This window comes from Sarcophilus harrisii, chromosome 3 (genome assembly GCF_902635505.1).
Source record: "Sarcophilus harrisii chromosome 3, mSarHar1.11, whole genome shotgun sequence".
In the NCBI taxonomy this organism is placed as follows: domain Eukaryota; kingdom Metazoa; phylum Chordata; class Mammalia; order Dasyuromorphia; family Dasyuridae; genus Sarcophilus; species Sarcophilus harrisii.
In genome coordinates, this window is record NC_045428.1 from 610,529,453 (window position 1) to 610,554,559 (window position 25,107).

General features: G+C 48.4%; 1 protein-coding gene across 1 annotated transcript; it reads left to right on the forward strand.

The window, feature by feature from the left end:
- The first annotated feature begins 7,990 nt into the window (after positions 1 to 7,990).
- Positions 7,991 to 15,135, forward strand: LOC100924483 (zinc finger protein 135-like). Its single transcript, XM_031964131.1, has 5 exons — positions 7,991 to 8,071; positions 8,267 to 8,361; positions 9,346 to 9,472; positions 9,663 to 9,755; positions 11,462 to 15,135. Exons 1-5 carry the CDS (start codon positions 8,056 to 8,058, stop codon positions 12,685 to 12,687), a joined length of 1,557 nt encoding a protein of 518 aa, XP_031819991.1. The 5' UTR covers positions 7,991 to 8,055; the 3' UTR covers positions 12,688 to 15,135.
- The last annotated feature ends 9,972 nt before the right edge of the window (positions 15,136 to 25,107 follow it).

Below are 25,107 nucleotides of genomic sequence, written 5' to 3' on the forward strand. Positions count from 1 at the left end.
ATCAGTGTAATGCATGTGTTAAGGCCTTCACTAACCACTCACGCCTTATTCAACATCAGAGGGTTCATACTGGAGAGAAATCTTACAAATGTAACGAATGTGGGAAAGCTTTCAGTCATTGCTCACACCCGATTGTACATGAACGGATTCATCCTGGAAAGAAGCCGTATCAGTGTAATGAATGTGGGATTGCTTTCAATCAATGCTCAAACCTTATTAAACATCAGAGGATTCATACTAGAGAGAAACCTTATAAATATGAGTGTGGAAAAGCTATCAGTCACCATCCCGGTCTTATTAAACATCAGAGTACACACACACCTCAGTACCAGGGCATTCACACTGGTTTGAAAACTTAGCTATTTTTAATTTAATAGAGCTGTGTTTCTGAAGTCCTAATTTGAGGATTCATGATAGTGTGGCAGTGACCACAGGTTCTTGATTTCCATGGCATAAGAACACAAGTTTGGAAAGATTCCACCATGCTGGAAAGGCTTTAAATATGGTCCAAGCAACAGATTGAGCTTGCCAATAACCAGTCTAAGCATCTAGAGGCATGTCACCATCTACAGGCCTCTTGTGATGATGTCTTTGGTCATAGCAACTTATATAAACCTAATTGAGCAAAATGCAAATTGGCCCTTGGGGCTGTATAGCTTTGGATTCTGAGATAATGGTGGTCAAAAAGGAGGAGGTGCTATGGGGAGATCCTTAAAAACCACAGTTTTGAGGCAGTCTTTAAATTTTAATTTTGCTCTGTGAGCTCCTTGTCTAGTGACCAACAAGTGGACATCATTGAAAGAACTTAACAGTGTCAGTTTTGACATTTTTACCGTAGAAATGAAACAAAGACAAAAGGAAGTCACAGCTAAGTAGAAGGATGGCTCACAGGTTCTCTTTAGAGAGATAAAAATAGAAGTTAGCAAAATTGGTTTTACTATGTATCTGTAGGCATCAAGAAATATCATTTCATGCTTTTTAAAATTTTTCTCACTGTTGTGCTAATGATAAATATTTTCAAAAATCAATCACCATGAAATTAATTTCATCTCAGGTACCAGCATCAATTGGGGAGAGTGAAGAGGTAGATGAGTTCTTTAAGATCTCAGTAAGACTCTCCAAATTAAGTCAACATATACTTTAGATACCCAGTCCCTTGAGCACAACGGCAGGGCAGGCAAGAATGAAGAAAAATGTTGGGAAATATGATTCAGAGGTTAAAAAGGAGAGGAGTCAAAGGTGAGTAGACTACACAGAATTTTCTAACAGATACATCAGAAACATCAAAAGTCATAGAAAGATTCATGGATTTAATTATACCTGAAAATTGGTTACCAATGGGGCAGCTAGGTGGCGCAGTGGATAGAGCCCCAGCCCTGAAGTCAGGAGGACCCAAATTTAACCTCAGATACTTACTTCCTAGCTGTGTGACCAGGGGCAAGTCACAACCCCAATTTCTTCAGAAAAAAAAAAAAGAAAAATGGGTTACCAAGACAGCATCAATCACTACTATTCCATGATAATGTTTCCTTACATGTAAATAAATATAATTCATGCTACTCTTTGTTAAGGGTATTAGAAGGGAGAGAACAAGCACTTAAGTCATACCACATCTTTACCATCACACAGTTGACTAAAAGACGCGCAAATACAAGGTTCTCCATGGTTATTGTTGATTAGAGGGAAGCATTTAGTTTAAAAGAGCAAAATACTTTCTGGAAGGCTTTTTTTTTTTAAATGTGTTTTTGAGGTATATCTCAAAATCATTTATGTTCTCTTCAGAGATGAAAGATGACAATGATCAATGACCCTGTAACCATTAATACCAAACAAGTCATAAAATGGAGAGATATAAGCCAATCAGAGATGTGTTCATTGCATCTTTCTCATCCCTTGGGAAAACTATTGGGAGACTATAGACCAGGTGTGGATTGTGATCTGTATCTTCTGAAGAAATATTTACCCCACTGAAGGGACATCCATTGGCACATATGTAGAATTTATTCCTGTGGATTAAATGTATTTCCAGTAAGCAACATGATGTATTTGGGTTCTTGATTCCATTCATTTAATGAGGAAATTCAAGCCAATTACTTTAGTTATAATTTTGCCTTCTGTCATTCTTTTCATTCATGCTTCCTGGAAAGATTGAAATCATTTTTATTGATTCCAATATAAATTCCAGTTAATAAGACAAGCTCTGTTTCAGTTTTTTAAAGTCAATTTGTATATTTTCCTCTTTTAACCATGTAGTACTAATAGATCTTGAGTATTCCAGGTTTGTCAAGTGACTGAGGAATGGCAAGGCTCTCCAGCACCACTTATTTCCTGTTTAGGTAAGATACTCTTATCTGAACAACTCTCAGCTTGAATGCCTCTCTTTTCCTGATAACTTCTTGACTACTTAGCCCATCCCTGCTACCTACAAACACATCAAGATGTCTCCTATTACTTGATCCGACCATCCTCTCAAACCCTTGTCCTATATTTCTTTTTTTTTTTTTTTTATACCTTTTTATCTACAAGATATATGCATGGGTGATTTTTCAGCACTGACAATTGCAAAACCTCTTGTTCCAATTTTTCCACTGCTTTCCCTCACCCCCTCCTCCAGGTGGCAGGTAGACCAATACATGTTAAATTTGTTAAAGTATATGTTAAATACAATAAATGTGCACATGTCCGTACAGTTATTTTGCTGTACAAGAAGAATCGGACTTTGAAATAATGTACAATCAACCTGTGAAGGAAATCAAAGATGCAGGCGGACAACAAATAGAGGGATTGGGAATTCTATGTAATGGTTCACACTCATTTCCCAGAGTTCTTTTGCTAGATGTAGCTGCTTCAGTTCATTACTGCTCTACTGGAATTAATTTGATTCATCTCATTGTTGAAGAGGGCCACCTCCATCGGAATTCAACATCATATAGTATTGCTGTTGAAGTACATAATGATCTCCTGGTCCTGTTCATTTCATTCAGCATCAGTTCATGTAAGTCTCTCCAGGCCTTTCTGAAACCATCCTGCTGATCATGTCCTATATTTCTTCTGCCAAACTTGAAAATGTTCCTACATCCGTTCACTCAGCAAGCACTTATCATGTACTACATTAGGTTTTATCCCAAGCTTCCAAGATACATGGACAAAAATGAGGTTACTGCAGTCTTTGCAAAGTTTATACTTTTAGAAGAAGGCAGGCAGAGGCAAATAGAGATGGGCTTGTGTGAGAAGTACTTAGGCTGAATTTTACAGGAATCAAAGATCTCTAAGGGTTCTGAGGATTCCGGGGAGGTCGGGAGTAGAATGAAATACTACATAAGAACAAGCAGGAGGCTGATTCACCTAGACCCCACCATGAGTGGAGTAATGTATGAAGAATGTCCCAGGATGGGCTATACATTAAGGGCTGGGCAGAGGAATCCATCTTTTATCCTGGGGAACAATGGTGGCTAGTTGAGTAAAGAAGTGCTCTCGAGCATTAGCATTTTTGGCAGCTCGGTGGAAGAGCATTTCGATCGCTTCTTGCCCTTCCTTCTCAGTTCTCAAATTCTTACTTTGGCCTCCATCTCCATGACCAATACTGCTCTTCCCGAGGACACCAGGTATCAATTGCAATGAATAGGACACTGCACCTGAAGTTAGGAAGACCCAAGTTCAAATAACACCTGGGCTTTGTAGTTCCCTATGTAGCTTTGGGCAAGTCCCATTTCTATCTGTCTCAACTGTAAAATGGCATAATTCTAGCATCTGCCTCAGAGGGCAGTGGGGAATGGTATGGGTAAAACATTTACACAGTGATGGGCACGTAGTAGGCCCTTAAGGTTCATTTCCTTCCTTCCTGGTGCCACTTGGGCTTCTGTCCGGGATCCTCTTTTCCCCACTACTGATCAGCTTCTTGTGCTCAAGGGTCATGGCCATGTCATGGAACTCAAAACAGACTTCTCTGTCCTAACCTGCAGTTCCCATTGAGGGCCCTGTGAAGTCCGGGTTAGCTCCCTGGAGGCCTCAGAATCAGCTGGAGTCAGGGTAAGCAAAAAGTCCTTGGTCTCTGGAGGGAGAAGTGAAGGGGATGGACAAAACTGCCACAAGCTCTCCACACACCTCCCTTCTCCTCGTCCTTCTCCAAAGTGACTCTGGCTTGTCTCACTCCACCCCCTAATCCCTCCTACAATTATCTGTACACGACAAAAGATCAGTGCCAGCATGGAATAGTGAGAAGGGCCATTTTCCCAAGCATATGCTAATAGAGTATTGTCCAACAGGTAATTAGCCTTAAGTGTTTGGTTGTCTGATTCCAGTGCACCTACTCAGAGTTTTAGCCCTTTACCGAGCCCCATCGTTCCAGTTAGCTTCCCAGGTTTGCTGCCTCCACCCAGAGAGAATGGAGAGCTCCTCTCAGAAGTTCTGCTTAAGGAAAGGACTGGGGCTCCATCCTGCCAAGGTGCTGAGTACTCTTCTCTCATGCACAGCACAGTACCAGGCACATGTTACTGAGTCACTGCAGTTGTGACCCCGTCTGGAATTTTCTTTGCAAATATACTCATGGTTTCTCCAGCTCATTTTATAGATGAGGAAACTGAGGCAGAGCTAAGTGATGGGAGAAATTAATATACTATTACATTCATAACTATTTCTTAATTTGTCATCTATCCTCTCTCTTCTATCTTTGTTAAGACCCAACTCCTGAAAAGATCAGTCTCTGAAGGGCAAGATTCAGTGCTGAAATTGTGTCTAGCCCCCATGGCTTGTGCTTGTTAACCAGATGGGATTAGAAGCCCCACCTCCAATGTGGGAGACCTCAAGTCTGGTTAAGGCATAAACTGGATTCTGAACTCAATTAAGCTCAAACAGCCTTAGAGCACTTGAGCCACTTGATGGTTTAGGATTAGAAATCTTATTTCCAGAGACTCCCCTAATTGCTGCCTATGGCCTCTTGGGAAACATCTTGTTTTTATGAGTTTTGGAGCCATCGCCTTATTTTATCGTTACTGCTCCACAGGATCGCTTATCACCAAGAATGCTTTACTTAAAGTATCAAAAGACCCACAGCTCTGACACCTGGAATTCCTCACACCCAGTGCTCTGCTTCTTGGACCATCCCCTCTCCTGGGGAACGGTGCTCTCTGTTCCCTTCCTTCCTGGGAAGACAAATCCTCCTCCTTGGACCTTGGGGTGGTTCAGCTGGACAGACCTGGGATTAGTACAGTGGGTGGCGGCAGCAGCAGTAGCAGGAGCGGCTGCAGCAGCAGGAGCAGCAGCAGTAACGGCTGCAGTAGCTGTAGCAATAACAGTAGTAGCTGCAGCAGCAGCAGCAGCAGTGCTAATTTCTTTCCCCATAATTCTCTGCCTCCTTTGCCTGAAAAATATATCATCCTGGTCATTTGTTCAGTTAAGCTGTTGAATATTAGGTTAACTGGTCCCATGTGCATGTCATATTTCTCCATTTAATAAAGATCTTTAATTTCATATGCATCAACTCTCTCTGATTTTCTTCCTTTTAGGGAAAAGGGGGATTTGAATCTTGCAGAACTGACCTTGGCACTGAGGTAAATTCCCTAGAGAGTAAACTGTCTGCTTCAGGTTACACGCTCTTATACTGCTCTTACCCTGGATTCTTTCTTTTAAGCTTTTTGGTCCACCCTTCTCTCGTGGTTTTTCTCCTACCTTCACCCAGGTGCTGCCCACCAACTGTGGGTATCCCACAGGATTCTAGTCTTGGGCCCCCTTCTCTTCTATCGTACTTCACCTGGCGATCTCATCAGCTCCTGTGGGATTCAATTATCTCTTCTACATAAATGATTTTCTAATACACTGTGGAAGTCGGGAGATTTATGCGATGTCAATCGATGTGATATGTAATCCTGTAGTACAGTGACAGTTTAACTTGGTGCTTCCCTGCTTTTCACAGGACCCTACATCGGGAGCTGGGGCTGCAGCAGCAGTGATGTTCGCAATCCCCGGCTTGCGTGAACTGAACAAGGTGCCTCCCTGCCAAGGCGGGCCGAGCTAATCCCGGGTTTGTCCCTACTGAAACAAGGATGCCTTCGGTGTGGCTGGCGTGCTTAAAGCCCGAGCCCTCTACTAAGCAAATGCCCGCCCCATTTGTGGTGGAGGACTTTGTCTGCCCGCCTCGATGCTGTGACTGGGGCTGTTACTGTTACTGCTGTAGCTACTACTCTTACTGATGCTGCTGCTGCTGCTGCCGCTCCTGCTCCTGCTGCTGCTGCCGCTCCTGCTCCTGCTGCTCCTGCCGCTCCTGCTCCTGCTACTACTGCTGCTGCCGCTCCTACTACTACTGCTGCAGCCGCTAGTGCTGCAGCTACTACTTTTACTGCTGTTGCAGCAGCTACTACTGCTAGTGCTGCTGCTGCCGCTCCTGCTGCTGCTGCCGCTCCTGCTCCTGCTGCTGCTGCCGCTCCTGCCGCTGCTGCAGCCGCTCCTGCTACTACTGCTGCAGCCGCTAGTGCTGCAGCTACTACTCTTACTGCTGCTGCTGCTATTGCCACCCGCTGCGCTAACCCCAGGTCTGTCCGGCTGAACCTCCCCAAGGTCCAAGGAGGAGCATTTGTCTGATGGCCGGATTTGGCTTCCCGGACTACGTGGCGGCTCGGGCGGACGCTGGCGTTAAGGGGAGCAACAGAAGGCGCAACAACCGAACCTTCATCCCCGAAACAAACGCAAGCTCCGGGAATGGGAGGGCAAAGGCGTGGAGGGGGATTCCCCGGCCGACCCCGCGCAGCCCTTTCCCGGGCACTCTTCCTCTATGCCTGAAGGGGCCTGCGCGCCCCGGGAAGGCTGGTGTGTTCTCGGTAGGCGCTAACTAAATGACAAGTGCCACCCCAGGATCCCCAAGAAGCGTCCTCTTGGGACTCGGAAAGCCCCGGCACTTTTCCCTGAAGCAAAGGTCCCGCGCTTCCAGGCCACGCCTTCATTTGTGTAATCGGAGAGGATTGGACGCAGGACTTTTGAGCACGTGCCCATTTCCACCAATCTTGGACCTCAGTTTCTGGGAAGGCGGAGTCGGAATGGCTCGGGCGGTTGCCATAAAGGGAGAAAGTCCACGCCCCTAGCCCTAAGCGTAGGGCACAAAGGATGGGCGCTGATTGGCTGCGTACTGGCGGGAGATTTCTTTGTGGACATGCGCAGTGGAGCCTGAACGGGAGCCTCGCTGGATGGCTGAAGAGGCATTTCCCTGGGCATCCTGGGATATGTAGTCCGGCGCCGGAAGCTGCGCAGGCGCAAGAACCATTGAAAGTTGGACCTGCGCGCGCGGCCGTGTCCACCATTGCAGGCCAAGTTTCCCGGCGCGGCTGAGGTGTTTCCGCCGTGTCCCCGTACCTCGGGGGAGCGTCATTGAGGTCTGTACGTGCGGACCCCAGCGTCCGAGTCCCTTGACTCCTCCCGGCGAACCGTTATGCGCCCACACACGGGAAGGGGCGGGTTCCGGGGGGGGAGAGAAGGGGGAGGAAAATGTCGGCGGGAGGAAGAAGAGGAGGGAGCTGTGACTGAAACTGTTGCTGGGCTCTCGGGCCGGGGAAGGGGCGGGGCTAGGAGAATGACGCGGCTATTGCTGGGTCCTGAGTGGTCGCTCCGGAGAAGGGGCGGGGTCAGGTGACATCCAGCTTCCCGGGAAGACTTTCCAGGTTTCCCCCCTCCGGGTTCTCTCTGAACCCCAAGCTCCTCTTCTAGCGACGAAGTCCTTTGGGCTTCCCATGGACACGTGGGGGAAGAAACTGAGGCCCTGGTCAGACACCAGGAGGGAGGGCGCGCCGCCTCTTCCCATGGGCCCAGTGAGGATCCCCCCGGGGTGGGTCCCCAGTGCGGTGTTCTGGGGGGTCTCGGGGCGGCGGCGGCCGCTGCCCGGGGAGGAAGTTCCCACCGCAGGCCTGTGGGGGAGGGTGTGGGGGGGGGCTGGGATCGCCGTCCCCCCCCCACTGACGCCTCCCTCCCTCTCCCCACAGCAGCCACCCTCGAAGGCAAGGCCCCCCCCCCAGAAGTCAGAGCGGCTGACCGAGGGCCCAGACCCTGGGAGCGCCTGAGGAGCGCGCCCCGATGGTGGAGGAGCGGGGTAAGGAGGCATCCTCTGCCGCGGCCTTACGGCCTGTGCTTCGGGGTCCCGGGCCCCAGGGGCTCCGCCTCCTCGGGCTTCCCCGCCCAGGGCCGTCGTCTAATCTGTCCCCTTCCCTGCGTTACAGAGCAGGCCCTTGGGGGGGCTGGGGGGAGGGCGGCCGCTTTCCCTCCCAGCTTCTGTGTCCTTTCCCAGCTTTGCCCCCCGCGGGCGCAGCCCATGCCCAGAGCCCCGGGGAGCAGGGAGAAGAGGGCCTGGCCCCTGCCGGGCCCCCCGTGGCCACTTCCAAGGTGAGTTGGGCTTTCCTTCTTCCTCCTGAAACACCACCAGGTCCGGGCCCCTCCTGTGCGCCCCAGGGCCCTCCCTGCTCCCAGGGGGCCTCTCAGGGGGACGCTTCCCCGCCTGGACCCGCCTCTTTGCTGTGGCCCCCAGGGCCTCCCTCCCTCAGGGCCCTCCCTCTGGCCCCGCCCTCCCTCCGGCCCCGCCCTCCCTCTGGCCCTCCCTCCGGGCCCGCCCTCCCTCCGGGCCCTCCCTCCCTCAGGCCCTCCCCTGGGCCCTCCCTCCTGGCCCGCCCTCCCTCCGGCCCCTCCCTCCCTCAGGCCCTCCCTCCGGGCCCGCCCTCCCTCCGGCTCCTCCCTCCCTCCGGCTCCTCCCTCCCTCAGGGCCCCTCCCTCTGGCCCCGCCCTCCCTCCAGGCCCTCCCTCCCTCCGGCCCCTCGCTGCCTCCTGCCCCTCCCTCCCTCTGGCCCTCCCTCCGGCTCCTCCCTCCCTCAGGGCCCTCCCTCCTGGCCCGCCCTCCCTCCGGGCCCGCCCTCCTGGCGCCCTCCCTCCGGGCCCGCCCTCCCTCCGGCTCCTCCCTCCCTCCGGCTCCTCCCTCCCTCAGGGCCCTCCCTCCGGGCCCTCTGGCTTCAGCCTTTTCTCTTTTCCTCTCACCTCGGACCCCCAGTCACATGCCCAGCTCACAGCCCGTGCGAAGGGACCTTACCCAGCCCTGACTCCCTCCGGGGTCTCCCACCCAAGAGAGGCTCCGGGGGGCCTGCAGTGCCGGAGGGCCAGGGCTCCCGCAGGAGGCTCGTTGCGGCCTCCAGGCTCCGTGTCCGGCCTGGAAGGGATCAGACCAGGGGCCCTCAGGGCCTCAAGGCAGACACAGGGATGTCTCCTTCCTCAGGTCCCCACTTCTCTTAGTGAAGGCCCAGCCAGGGCCCGGGTGTCGGGGCCCCTGGGGGGGTCTCTGCCCTGTGTCCCGGGCCTGCGCCCATGTGCTGCGTGTTTCAGGAGCCCGTGACCTTCCGGGACGTGGCCGTGGACTTCACCCCCGAGGAGTGGGGGCGGCTGGGCCCGGCTCAGAGGCGGCTCTACCGGGACGTGATGCTGGGGACCTACCGGAACCTGGTCTCCCTGGGTGGCGGCCCCTTGGTCCCATCATTCAGGGGCTGCCTGGGGGGGAGGGGGCTGGGGCGGAAAGGTGCCCCCCCGGAGGGGCCCAAGCAGCCTCCATTGGCCTCCGCAGCTTGGATGAGGCTCCCGGCCCGAAGGACGGGGACGGGCCCCAGTCGGCAGCACAACCACGGCCTGCCTCTCCCTGTCCGTAGGGCTCTCCATGCCCACCCCGGCTGCCATCTCCCTCCTGGAGCGAGAAGAACCCTGGATGTCCGATGGCGAGGCTCCGAGTGGCCCCCATTCAGGTACGTGGGCAGGGAGCAGCGGGCCCTCACTCACTCCCCTCTGGCCTTCCGGCCCCCCTGGGGCTCACGCTGGTCTGAGTGTCCTGGCTGGGTGGCCCCGGTCCGGGACTGAGACGCCCCTTTGGTGTCCTGCGTTTGTTTGGCTGGGGGAGGGGGACCTGGCCAGGGCTCCAGGAGGGGGCTCCCCAGCACTGTGGGGTCTCCTTGGCAGAGCAGGAGCTCCTGGCCTTCCCTTCATAGCTGAGGCTGTGTCTGGGGGTGGGGGGACGTGGACCGAGGCTTGCATTTATGGGCCTCCTGCATGGGGTGGGCAGCGATGGCTGGTGTGAAGACCCTTGGGGCAGGACTCGGGCCAACCAGGGCAGCCCCTTGCTTCCAGACCGGACCAGGCGGTGCCGCTCTGCCGCTCCCACTGCCCTCCCAGCCACTGCGGGCCCCTCCCCTCCCTGCTCTCCCCCCTTGGACTTGCTCCCTTCCCACACCCGCCCCACGACACCGGCTTTTGCTGGTCGCTTCCCTCTGGGCTTCCCAGCCTTCCCCACCATGCCCAGAGCCAGGAGCTCCCGGGAGGCGGTGTGAGGGTCCCGTCTGGGCTCTGCTGGGGTCCCTTAGGTACAGGTGGCGATCTGTTACCCAAAGAATGCAGAAAGGGGAAGGAGGCTGCGGGGTGTCCCCCAAGAAGCTCCTGCATCCCCCACTGTGGCCTTGGACACCTCCGGAACGCCTCCTGGGTGGCCTTGGGCCATTCCCTGCCAAGCCCGATTGTGTCAGCTGCGGGTTGGGGGCTCGTGCCCTCAGAGAATCACGGGCTTTCCAGCACTGGACGCTTTGGCCCCCACCCTTCTCTTCATGCTCCGAGGCTGCAGAGATGGCTCACCCCTTCTGTGCCCCACCTTTTCCTGTTGGCTGATTTTCAGAACCACATTGGTTTGTGTTCAAGGCCCAGATGGACAGCCTGGGCTGCAGGGGCCCAGCTTCTACTAGTGTGCTCACAGGAAGTCGGTCTTTGCTCGTAGATGTTCCTACCCACTCCTAGCTCTGCTCCCCACTGCTGCTCCCCACTGCTGCTTCCCTTTCTTATCTCTGTTTCCCACTGCTGCTACTCAACTACTGCTCCCCAACTACTGAGCCCCACTCCTAGCTCTGCTCCCCACTGCTGCTTCCCTTTCTTATCTGTTTCCCTGCTCCCCAACTACTGCTCCCCAGCTACTGATCCCCACTCCTAGCTCTGCTCCCCACTGCTGCTTCCCTTTCTTATCTCTGTTTCCCACTGCTGCTCCCCAACTACTGCTCCCCAGCTACTGATCCCCACTCCTAGCTCTGCTTCCCACTGCTGCTCCCCACTCCTATCTATCTTTGCTCCCCACTCCCACTCCCCAGCGTTCCAGCCGGCAATCATTTCCTTTATTAAGGGCCCCCAGTGTGCTTGGCCGATGGGATCCCAAGACAAACCGAGTCCAGCCCTGGCTTGAGGACGCCGACTGTGTCTGGGATGAGGCCGGGAGCTGAGGAGCCAGAATCCTTATCTGTGCCCAGTCCCGAAGGGAAGGAGGGGGGGCGGGGGAGCTCAGGAGGAAACAGAGGTGGAGGCTGTGGCCGGGAAAAGACCCGGAGAGTGGCCCCGGGAGGGAGCCGGCGGAGTTCGGCAGCTGGCGGCGCTGCGGGTGTGTCTGCCAACCTATGATTTTGATTTGAATTGATTTCAGATGGGATGACTAGGCCCGAGAGCTCAGCGTCGGCCCCGGGCTGGGATGTTTCCAAAGGAGGAATGTCCCAGGGGCCGAGGACGGGAAGGTCTACCCGGGATGGTCCTTGGAGCCCCCGCTTGGGGGAAAGCCAGGCATGTGAGGGGTGGTTAAATGAGCATCGGGGGCAGAAGACCGTCGCCGACAAGCAAGTCCAGTCTGGGACCCCGGGCCCCGAGTGGGGCCTGTGTGAGAAAAGCCTCCGCCTGAGCCCCCTGCTGATCCTGCACCAGAGTCTCTCCTTGGCCCCCCAACATGACACGTGTGGGAAGAGCTTCCGGCAGCTCTCTCCGCTGATGGAATGCCAGCTCATCCGAGCGGAGAAGGCGCCCAGCAGGTACGACTGCGGGGAGGACCTTGGGCATGGCACGGCGGGCGCGGGCCAGCCCCGAGGGAAGCCCCACAAGTGCAGGGAGTGCGGGAAGGCCTTCAGCCAGAGCGCGCTGCTCACCAAGCACCTGCGGGTGCACACTGGGGACAAGCCTTACGAGTGCGGCGACTGCGGCAAGGCCTTCAACCAGACGTCCCACCTGCGGCAGCACCGCCGGATCCACAACGAGGAGAAGCCCTTTGGGTGCCACGAGTGCGGCAAGGCCTTCCGTGTGAGCTCGTCCCTCACCGAGCACTGGCGCACCCACACCGGCGAGAAGCCCTACCAGTGCAACGAGTGCGGCAAGGCCTTCAACCGCAGCACCCACCTGACCCAGCACCAGCGCATCCACACCGGCGAGAAGCCCTTCGCCTGCAGCGAGTGCGGCAAGGCCTTCAACCGCAGCACACTGCTCACCCAGCACCAGCGCATCCACACCGGGAAGAAGCCCTACGAGTGTGACGAGTGCGGCAAGGCCTTCCGCGTGAGCTCGTCCCTCACCGAACACCGGCGCATCCACACCGGCGAGAAGCCCTATGCCTGCCACGAGTGCGGCAAGGCCTTCAACTGCAGCAAGCTCCTCACGCAGCACCAGCGCATCCACACCGGCGAGAAGCCCTACGAGTGCGGCCAGTGCGGCAAGGCCTTCAACAAGAGCCCCAACCTCACTCGGCACCAGCGCATCCACACCGGCGAGAAGCCCTACATCTGCGGTGACTGCGGGAAAACCTTCAACCAGAGCACGCACCTCATCCAGCACCAGAGGATCCACACGGGGGAGGTTTTCTGCGACCCCGGGGCCAGCACGTATGTGTGAGGGTCCCGCCGAGTCTGCCCCCGGGCCGATGGAAGGAGGGGCCCCTTGGGCCACCCGCCGCTGTGCTTTGTGTCCGGAGTCGTCCACGAGTCCGGCTCTCCCCTCTGGGAAGGGGCCATCCTGCCATAGATCCCCCAGAAATCCTTAGGCCGGATGGATAGCAGACTTCTCCAAAGCTAGTGGGAGATCAGGAAGGACTTAGCCCAGAGGGCAGTCATGGATGGGCCCTGCCACCGCCAGGTTCCCCAGAGAGGCGGGGAATGGCCCCCAAGGCCTTCCCCCAGCCGTTTTTGGGCCGATGCTGGAGAGGATTTTCCAGTAACAGCATCCTCAACTCCTGTTCTCCTCCCCATCTTGCTCTCTACTCTCCTTCCCTTCTCTAACGTCACACCACTGGAGAGAATTAGAGGGTGGGGTGGGGGAGAGGGGAGGATCCCATGACTCTTCCCCTTAGGGGGGATCCACAGGCCCCTGCTGTGGGGGCAAGTGATTCCCTACCCCTTTTGAGGGGGTTTGCCTCCTGTGGATGTAGTCTGGGGTTGGGGGTGGTGGTGAGAGTACAGATCTTGTTGTCTGACTTTGACCTAGACAGAGGGTCAGAAACCCCTGTCCTCATGCTAGGGGAATGCTAGGGGAGGGCCTCTGCCCTCTGACCCCTTCACACACACTGTGTGGGCATTAAGGGTGGTCAATAAAGACTCGTCCCTTCATTTTACTTCACCTTCATTCCCAAGACATCCCAGTGAACCCCTGCCAAGGGAAGAGTCCCTGGTTGGGAAGCAGTGGGAGAGGGGAATGCCCTTGCCCCTGCATCAGACACCCCCCCCCCCAAGGAGGGGCCCAACATCCATCCTCCCCCACTCCTTGTTCCTCTCAAGGTCCGGCTCTCTCTAGATGCTGCTGTGCTTCGGTTTCAAGTCTGAAATTTTGGGTCCACTGGGACCCCTCACTCTGCCTTACCTCTGGCCTCCAAGTGTTTCTTGCACTCTCTTGGGCTCTGCTGTGGTTCTCCATCAACAACTCTTCCCAGCCTCACAGCTGCCAAAGAACTTTTCCCAAGATCCAAGTCTCACCCAGGCCCCCTCTTTACCTCTAGAGCAAAGCTTCCTCCGTAAAAGGCAGGGGGGGAGCTTGACAGTGAAGCTGCTGGGGAGAGGCCGTGCCTTAGGAGGCGGGGACCTGGTATCAGAAGCTGTCAACAAGTGCCCACCCTCTGCTCCTGCCCACGGAGCCCCAGCGACCCTGCGGTTTCTGCCCCGGTCTCAGTCCTGGTTGTGGCAAGTCCTGGGGATCAGAGGTGTCGGGTGGCTCCCTGCTCCAGCTCTAAAGTTCAATGGGCCTAGGAGAGCCCGGGGATCCCACTGAGGGACAAGGGATGCTGCAAAGCCAGCAGGAACGGACCTTGGAGCCTGAGGGATTGGGAGGGCTGGTGCCCTCTAGGGGGTAGGGAGGCGGAGGGGTGAGAGAGCATCGAGTTCTTTTGGATATACGAAGTTGGTAGCTACAGGACTTGCAGTTCCAGGGATCTGACAGGATCTGGAGATGGGAGATTGGAGATCCACAAACAGGGCAAATCAGGAAAGGTAGATGGGGAATCTGGTATCAAAATGGTCATTAAGTCTGAGAGCTAAGGACATCCCCAAGCGAAGAAGAGATGAACAGGGAGCCCCAAGCATCACTGAAGGTCAGAGGATGTGGTCTGCACGAGGATGCAGCCAAAGAGAGTGGGAAGGAGCAGGAGAAAAAGGGTCCAAAACCAGGAGGTGTCTGAGAAATGGTGTCCAGAAAAACGAGTGCAGAGAGGAGAGAGATCTGGGCTCTCAGGCTGTGGAGAGGTCAGAGGGAGGCTGAGTTTGGCGATCGCTGCTCCTTGATGACTTTGGGGAGGACAGTTTGAGGGATAACCAGGTCAGAAGCCAGATTATAAGGGGCAAAGGTGAGGGAGGAAGTAGACATCAGCTGTAGACTATAGAATTTGGCTATAAAGGGCGGTAAAGGCAGAGCCACGATGGTGAGGACCGAAAGGTCACGTGAAGGGAGTTTTGGGTATATTTGTAGGCAATGGAGGAGGAGCCAGATGAAGGAGATACTGAAGAGAGGAGTGTGATAGGGGATGGCATGGAAGGGGGTCACCTGAGCACACTGGTCAGAAAGGGGCAGAAAGCAGCAGAGAAGGGGTTGAAAGCATGGGTTTCCATTTGGTTAATGAGTCAAAACTGAACAAAGAGAATTTACAGGATTTTGTTCTAAGTACATCCAGATAGGTCCCCTTCAGCAAGAGGGGTCCTTCCCAAGCTAGCAAGGGCAGGACAGTTTAGGGATACTTGACAAAAAGCAGATGATAGAAAAAGCTGCAGACAGTATCCAGAACTTCCCCTACCACACTTTGACAAAGAATCAATGTAACAATTTCTCCATTCTGGTAACAGCCGTATGTATGGAAATGACTGAATGATATAGGTGTGTGTATACATTTATAGGTGGGTATGTATACATAGATTATATTATATATGTATAGAGTTAGTTCAGCACTGCATTCAATCTCCTATGACACCTTTATCCCCAAATTCTTGATAATCCAATGTTTCTATGAATGTGACAAAACTGAATACTCATGTATTTCCCAAGGAGACAAGCCTTGGTAAACGGGCGCATGACAGATCAAACTACTTAGAAGGCACACCATGTGCTTAACTTGGAGGGTAGGTGTCCATATCAGGAAAACGGTAAAAGCACCATGAAACAAAAGACCAAAGTGATGATGGTACTCAACAATGTAACTTGGTATCACACTCCCAAGGTTGAGTTAATGCGACTTGTAGTACTGAGTTTCAGGTGTTCCTTGCAGTCGCTGGGAACATCTTCCACCCGTCCTCTGCACATCCCAGAAAAGGCCTCCTCCTCAGGCAGCTTTGGAGAAGTCTCTGCAGTGGATTTGCTTCTCCGGTTCCGAGGTACCCGCAGGATCCTAGTGATTTTAAGAAAATTTTTTTGTGAAAACATCTCAGTACTATTAAGTAACACTCCCAAATTTGCTTTTTCCATAGCTAAGTTATATGGTGAAAACTTTAACTCAAGCCTCATGATTCTGGTGTCATTAACAGAACCACAAGAATATCAGATTTGGGGACCTATCATTCACCAAAAACTTTAGTTATGACATACCAGTTGCTATTTCTTTATGATGTCAGTCCAACTTTATGTAAAATTCTGAGCCCAGTTTCTAGAACTTCATTACATGTGCAAGACCTTTTCAGAACTTGTTAGAACATGTCCAGAGGCTAAATATTCCATTGGGATGATTTACTTATGTCATATTGTTGCTTAAACCTTAATTTATTAAATTAAACCTATTCCCACTGACTTCTCTTTTAGGCGTAGGAGATGCTTTAATCCCATATATGAACACATAGCTAGCTACCAGTCCTCATATTAAATAGATTACATAAATGAATTTGCCAATAACAACAAACGACTTGGAATGGGATGTGCAAATATATAAAGAATAACTTCCATTAATCGAGTTGTCCGTAATAAAACGCAGTCAGTTATTAACCATGTTCAAACGGGCATAAGCATAACTACTGCTTTCAGAAGCCCTGTAAGGAATGGGAACATTTCTAAGATAACTCATGCATTTTAGGACATGTGTTACACATAGGTTCCAATCCCTGATTAAATAAACATAATAAAAGTCGGATTTCCTGATAACACAAGATAGTTTCTAAATTACTACTCTCCACTAAGATAACTGATTACACTGAAATATACTATTCCTTATATATAAACCAAAAATGTTGATCTTAACCTCCCAAATTAATAAATTCATTCTTGTTTCATAGGCTTCTTTGTTGCCCATATCATTCTGAAAGAATGAGCTACTTCAGGAACAGAATCTTATATGTGCAACAAGTTGTTACACTAATTTAACTCTTCTTTAGGCCATGAAACAGCTACAAATTCAGATCAAAATAGCAAGATAATTTTCTCTTGTAGTTTATTACAGTAATTCAAATGCCTTAGCATTGATATAATAACTAATAGATTCGGCACTGCAATATGAACTTCCATCATTTATCAACCATAATAGGAAGAAACAGGGACATGATTATACACTGAATAAAGCATACTTAAGCTTTGCTTGAGTTTAGGTAGGAGTCATGCTTAAGTTCCTAGGACCACCAATCATATAAAATCCCAATTGCATCTGTAGGGTGCTAAAGTCAGACTCAGGATTTAACCAAATGGGGAACATTCCTGTTCAAAAGTAACACAATGGGAAAACCAAGTCAAAGGGATCCTTTCTTTAGTTGTGTCAGGGTCAATCTCCCAGTTCCTAAACTGCACTCCTGGGAAGCACGTGGCATTCCTCTTGAATGGCAGATTATTGGTCTCATGACAATGCAGACAATTGTACTTGAAATCAGTATTGGATTACAGTCCTATGAAATTTCACTTCAAATAGCAATTTCACTAAAACAAAGAGAGCCAAGTTTTTTTTTTTTTTTTTAATTATTCTCATAGTGTAACAAATTTTACTATAGGTTTTTAAAATTTTGCTCAATATCTTTTTCTTCCATCTTTATACCATTTTGATATAAAGATATCACTGAAGATCAAGAAAATACATTTTGCAATCCCACATATGAAAAGTCCATTAAAATTTTAGGAAAAAGAACAACAGTGGACAGTTGGTATAAACTTCCAAATCAGCATATACACACATAACCTCCACAAGTTAGTCAAATAACCTTAAGATGAAATTCATTCTGCATTATAAACAGGGTTGGACATTTCCACACCTACTTTGTGCATAGAATATTTAAATCCCATTTACTTAGTAGGAATTCCACAACACAGCAAGCTCTTGTACAGGGTTGATGACTATGAATTGTAAGTTTACAAAGAAGATTTTACAAGGTCTTTTTACCTTTTTTCTTTGTATCTCTGAAAGCTGCCACTCCTTTTCTGTTCCACTGTTGCAAGGTGTGTGTGTATCTCAGCTTTCCCTCCAAGTTAGCTATGGACCATTCCCTCAGAGAAGAGCTCTAGGTTGTAGACATTAAGTCTTCTGTTATCTGTCTTGCCTAGGAGCCTGCATTTGTGTTGAATTCGAAGGTTTAGCTTGCAGAGAATGAGTCTATGATACTTCCAGCGCTCTGTGCCACACATTGTCTTCATTACTTTCACATCCTATCTGTCTCTTACAATCACATGGTCCATTAAATGCTAATGTTTGCTTCGAGGACACATTGCATTTAAGTAAATAGAAAACATGGTGGTGAGGAGAAGGTCAGGAGATACACAAGTCTTCAGTAAGTAACCATTGCTGTTGCTGTTTCCAACCAAAGCTTTTTGCCTAGATGAGATCTGATTAGGAAACCTGTGCTGTCTTCACTACCCATCACTATGGCTACTGTAGACAAACGTGTATCCAGCTCTAGCTCAGACAAATGGCCTTCATTTTCCAGGCATGTTTCACCCAGGGATGCTATACCTGCCCTGGATGTGATGTGATACCTGCCAAGTTCTCTCACAAGAGCTGTTCATCTTCCAGGTCTCCTGGATCTCATGTTGTCCATAAGTGTCCATATAGTCCTCTCCAGGACTCCCTGCCAAGTATCCTTCCATTCAAGTCATCCAGAATTATAAGCTTGTCTTCCTTCAGCACATTGATGATGAGAGTTTCCAAGTCTTTTATAAAATATTTCTTTGAGCTCAAGGTTCATCGTGTATGGGGTCTGAGGTTTTCTAGTTTATAAGAAAACCACTGAGGCAGAGTTCCAAGCCAATGGCATTTTATTAAAGGGCGCATTGCTCCCTCTAATGAAGAGACCTTCAGACTTTCTTCATGATCTGAGATGCCTCTGGTCCTCAGGACCTTGTTTTTATAGGATTTGGTACCCAATATACAAAAGAGGCATGACTACAGAATCTCATTGGTGATAGATCTTGCTCTTGAGGGTCAAAAATGATGTATCAGCCCCCAAAAGTAGTTTGTCAACAGGGGGGTTGTGGTTTTGGCGAAGCACATATCTTCACTAAGAAGGTCACCTGCTCATGTTGGACAAAAGAGGTTGGGGGATTACAAAAATAAGTTCAGGGACTTTCCAGAGAATTAAAGCATTCCACCCACATGAAGCTTGAGCAAAAAGAAAAAAAAAGTATATCTGTCAATATTCTTGTGGTCGTGCAAATGAGATTCAAAAACTGATAAAATAAGTAGTGAATATTACATTAAGGTTCGGGCCCACTATAAAGGCCTCTTATTATTTAAATATTCTATGCACAAAGTAGGTGTGGAAATGTTCAACCCGGTTTATAATGCAGAATGAATTTCATGTAAGGTTATTTGACTTACTTGTGGAGGTTATGTGTGTATATGCTCATTTGGAAGTTTATACCAACTGTCCAATGTTGTTCTTTTTCCTAAGTTGACCTATCTTACCTAATTATCCTTACACACCCTGCTATGATATTGGAATAGAGTAGAATCATTTCTCACATATGGTGGGAACATGGGCACTGATGATGGTAGGATGGCACTTTCCTGAAAGGCAATCACATTGTCATAAGCCTGTCATTCACTCGGAGATAGAAAAGCTTTTTGTCTAGATGAGATCTGATTAGGAAACTCATGCTGTTTTCACTCCCCATCACTGGGGCTACTCTAGACAAACGTGGATCCAGCTCTAGCTCAGACAAGTGGCCTTCATTTTCCAGGCATGTTTCACCCAGGGATGCTATACCTGCCCTGGATGTGATGTGATACCTGCTGAGTTCTCTCACAAGAGCTATTCATCTTCCAGGTCTACTGGATCTCATGTTGTCCGTAAGTGTCCATATAGTCTATGTACCAATGGTCAGTAGAATCATATTTTCAAAAGATTTTGGACATGTTTTTGTGTTTTGACCACAAGACGGGATGTCTGTCTGCCACAATAAACAGGCCAGGATTGAATTTTCAGGCCACCTTTTCTAGCTCCTTTCTCACATCACATGAGCAATATATTACTTTGAAAAGACTACTGAGATACCCAGGGGACACTATGGTCTGGGACACCTGTGTGCAGAGTTGTGATTGTAGCTCCCAGTGTATGTACACCTGCTGCTTTGTCACTTGGCTGTCACCCTAGGACTTTGAGAAAGGTAAGAATGTAAAATGGTGTGGGATGATATCTTTTGACTAGTGCATAAATTGGACTTACCGGAGTCCAGTGGCAAGATAAAAGTCAAAATGACTGTCCTTGGCTTGGGATGCAGTTGATGACCTTGCCATCTTTAATGTCTAACCAAGGTCTAAGTGCATCCATTATCCCTGTTTCCAAGCCTTCATGGCTGTTGGAAAAAATTGTTCTCACCCATTCCACTGGGGAAAGTTTCACATGCTTTGGGAAGACACCCCTAACTGTTCACCAATGGGTTTGAGGCCTCTCAGTTACCCTCCACCTGGGTTAGCCCATCTACCAAAATGGTTTACCAGGGTATGGTTGCCGTACATGCTACAGCTTCTCAAAACGCAGGGAAAGTCAAAGATGGAAAGCAGCTCTTAAAAGCCCTTCTACCAGGGCCACTAGTCTCCTCCAAACATCCCCACACCTCCAAAAGAGAAAGCTCGAGGTAGGAGGGCTAAAGAAGTAGTAAAGATACATAGCTTTTATACAAGAAGTTACATCACAAGTAAGAGAGCACTGAGAAGGGGAGGAGGAGGCATCTAATTGGTTGTTGCTATTTGGGGAGATTAGAATGGAAGGTTTCTGTTTCCCTGAAATCTCCTGATTTCTAGGAAACAAAGTCAGGCCTTCAGGCTTAATCAAGCAGATAGTGGTCTAGCTAATAGACTAAATATCGATAAATGTCAAATACCAATAAATGTTATCAGCTTGGGTTAAGTAAATATGTTTATAGCTGGCCAAGGCTCGAGTAGATATGAGTCTGCACATATTATACAGGTCAGAGGGAAACACAGAAATAATGAAAATAAAATACAGAAAAAGAATTCATACATTCCTGTAAGTTCTTCACCTTATCTATTCCCCACATAGGAAAGATGGGGGATGGGCAAAGTTTAAACCTTATTCAACAAAACTGGCTCAAAACAATTTGGAACTATGCTCAAAAAGTTATCAAATTGTGCATACCCTTTGATCCAGCAGTGTTTCTACTGGACTTATATCTCAAGGAGATCTTAAAGGAAGGAAAGGGACTCACGTGTGCAAAAATGTTTGTGGCAGACCTCTTTGTAGTGACAAGAAACTGGAAACTGGATGCCCATCTGCTGGAGAATGGCTGAATAAGTTATGGAATATGAATGTTATGGAACCTTATTGTTCTATAAGAAATGATCAGCAGGACGATTTCAGAGAGGCCTGGAGAGACTTATATGTACTGATGCTAAGTGAAATGAACAGAACCAGGAGATCATTGTACACAGCAGGAGCAAGATTATACAATGATCAATTCTGATGGACGTGGCTCTCTTCAACAATGAGACAATTCAGGCCATTTTCTGTTAGGATTCTTACAAGGTGCTAAGTAAGTGGAATTGAGGAGACAGTGGTTAAATCTAGTTTAGCATTTATTTAATCCTATAACAAATAATGGTTTCCTAGTGATATAATGATTGGCATATACTCCGTGTGGGGCATATAAGGAGAAGCTGAGAGGGCCAGAAAAGACAAGCCCACTAGAAGCTCACAGAGGAGGAGACGGATTCATTCCATCATCCACCTTTGTTGTAGCTGGAGATAATAAAGGATTTGGACTTTAACTCCTGACTGCATTTGGGGTGATTACAGAATTGAAATGAAGGCTGCTCCCAGAAGCCCCCCAAGAAACCTTCTCCCAAAGAACATTACATTTTTTAGAGAAGAATATTACAATTTTCAATGATCTTGAGATGAAGAGAGCCATCTGCACCTAGAGAGAGGACTGTGGGAACTGGGTATAGCTCACAACATGGCATTTTCACTCTTTTGTTGTTGTTTGCTTGCATTATATTTTCTTTTTCATTTCTTTTTCCTTTTTGCTCTGATTTTGCTTGTCCCTATTTTATTTGCTTATTTTATTTGCCTATTATTTGCTTGTCCACTATAGATTTTTCTTCTGAGGGTAGTGAGATGGGGCTGGGGGATAGGTTTTTGTTTGCAAGTATCATTTTCCGTAATCTAAAATTAATCAGATTCATGTTTGTGTTCTGACTCTCCTGTTTCTAGACTGCTTTGTGGAGTACTGACCAGCCACAGGTTAGAGGCTCATACTGGTCCAGCTGTCAGTAGCATGGCGGGAAATACAAAGTACAAAGTTAATTGTGACGACCACGCTAGCACCCCAGACATCCAGAATCAGCCAGAGTCAGTATAAGCAAAAGTTCTTAGTCTTTATTTTTGGTCTTTAGACTCAGGATTGAACAGGACAGAAGCAAAATCTCCCCCACCGCCTTCTCCCTCATCTATGGCCAAAGTGACTCTGGCTTGTCTTACTCCACCCCCTAGTCCCTCCTACAATCCTCTGTATACACCAATCATTGAGCCAGCACAAGATAGTGGGAAGGACCATTTTCCAAGCATATACCCATAGAGTATTGTTCAATCAGTAATTAGCCATAAGTGCTTGAACCGACCCCAGTGCAACGACGCAAGAGTTTCAACCCTCTATAGTTGGTTATAACTATAAATGTGAATGGGACGAACTCATCTATAAAATGGAAGCAGATGGCAGAATGGATTAAAAACCAGAATCCTACAATATGTTGTTTACAACAAACACATTTGAAGCAGATTGATACACATTTACCTCTGTAAGGGGCTCAAGCAGACTCCATTATGCTTCAGCTTTATTTTTAGCATTAGAAAAAAAAAAAGAAATCAATAAACAATAGTTTCATTAAAGAAAGTAACAATAAAATAATATGTCAAAATTTATGGGATGTAACTATTAGGGGCCTTGTTGAAGGCTTAGTCTGAGAAAATAAGAAAATACCAAGCTGGGTTAGTGCAGGGTCAATTTATCAGGCTGATGGATAATAGCATTGAATAAGAATGGGTACAGGCAGGACTGCTGTTGGTATTTCCAGACCTCATTGTGCATGTACTCAGGGCCTGTTTTCCATCAAACTGAGGCTATGATCATTGACCCTTGCTGAGGACTCAGAGTATTTGCTGTCACACATGATGAATGTGCGGGAGTGAGCACAGAGATCTGAGGAGACCATCCCCAGCTGTAACTTGGCTATAGTTCTTTAGGCTTATACGAGGCACTGAGAGCTATAGGGCATAAAAAAAGAAGCAGGCAGAGAGACAAGAGGAGGAGTTCCTGAACATGTAATTGATTGGCAATAAAGCTGTCTTCTCTTTCCTGCTCCTCTGGCTCCTGACTCTTCCTCTCAAGAACATGGCTGCAGTTCCAGTTGTCCTCTGGACTGGGTCCAGTAGTACTCTGAAGATCGGTAATGGTAAGACCCCTGGCTGCCCCCGGTGGTAGGATCCGGACATGTAACCAAAGTGGCTTTTAGGGGGAAATTTATCTCTCAAATTGTTTATATCAATAAAATATAGAGAAAAAAACAGACCAACAAATTGGGCATTGTAGAGGGTCAGTATTGAATAAGTCCATGTACAGGAAGAGTCTGGTTCAGGAATCACTTGAAACCTGCTCTCTGTAAGGGTAAACATTTCTCTATTTCTCTCTCTCTCTCTCTCTCTCTCTCTCTCTCTCTCTCTCTCTCTCTCTCTCCTGAGGCAATTGGGTTTAAGTGACATAAGTGCCCAAGATCACACAGCAGGGTGAACATGTCAAAGCATTGTCTCACCCCCTCCCTTAACAATGAATGAAAGACATACTCGAGATAAATTTAGGATAATCTTGATGGAGAATGCATGTGACAGGAACAGCTATGCTATTTACTACTCTGTTTTGACAAATGTCTTGGTATTAATAGTTATTATTATTTATGACCCTGTTTTGATAGATGCCTTGTTATTGCTAGTTAAGGTAGAACAGAAATGTCAAAGTATGGCCTATGTATTAACCTTGGAATATAAATAGTATCTCCTGGAGATAGCTGGTATTACTGTGACACTAACTTAAAGAGTGTATAAATTCTGGATGTAAAATTAATGAATGGAGATTGAAAAACAGATCTTCCACCTGGCCTTGGGGATTCAATTCAGATTCACATTCTTCGATATTCACTGGAGCTGGACTCTGACATTCAATTACATACATTCTCTATCATCTGAGTGATTTTCCTTATTAAAAAATAATCCGAATAAAAAGATGTGTGAGGTTTCCTTCAGTGTTCAAGTCTGCTTGTTGGCTTTTTCTATTCCAGCTTTTCTTTGGTTTTCCTAAGTCTGGCTAGCCTCACTTTATAAATATATGTGACATTGCCACCAAATCAGGTTTAGAAACTGGTTGCCCAAACAGTAAAGTCTTTAAAATTCTCTCACAAAAGGTGTGCCATGCAGTTGCTGGTTTTGATGTTGTGTGTACTTCCTCAGTAAATATCTTTTGAAATTTCTACAACACCCCAATCAGATAATCAAGCTTATTCTCATTGCTCTCTTGGTAGACAGAAGTTAATGTATTGTTTTAAGTTGTCTTGTAAAGAACAAAACACTATCGAGTCACTCACCATAAAATCATGAGAGTGAAGTAAATGCATAAACCTTCCCATATTTCCTGCATTTTCACCATGCTGCTTCGGCAGGTCTTCACAGAACAGCATTTGCAAGGTCAAGGCACAGAATGTCTAAAGTTATTTTGGGCATAGTTTGGTTGCACTAATGCCCTTTTTTGGTTTTGAGATATTGCTTTTCTCAGATAAAGCTTTTAAAAAAGGACAGGATCATGCTTAATTCCTAAAGAGAAAAAAAAGAAAATAAAGAAAGATGAGAAAACAATAAAGAAAAGAGGTCCCTTAAAGCAGGCTCCTGAGCTATATATAGTAAGAAAAGCCAGGGTATTTCACCATTTGTCCTCTTGGACAGCACATACTATTTCCCTTCTTTTCAGACACAACTAGACTGCCTTTAACTTCACAGAGTAGAGATGTTTTCAGGGATGACAAATATAAGGCCATGAATAGCACAGAACTGTCAAGTTCTTCCTTTATCCATTGGCACTAACAAGTAGCAAACAGTTTAAATAGTTAAAGCTTGTTTCTTTTAATTTTTTTTCCATTTATGTAGTCTTTCATCAAAAGCTTTAAAAAACAAACCAAAAAGCTACCATTGTATTCCTTTCTGCTATTAAAATTCAGTAGTGAGAAAGGGGGGAAAGTTGTTTTGGGAACAGCCAAGTACTGAACACAAGAGTTATCTTTAATGGGATATTGGTAGTAGTGTTCAGGGTTTTCAGTCTTTCAGTAGATTACCTTTCATGTGATGAATTTCAACTGCTTGCAGCACAACACTGAGG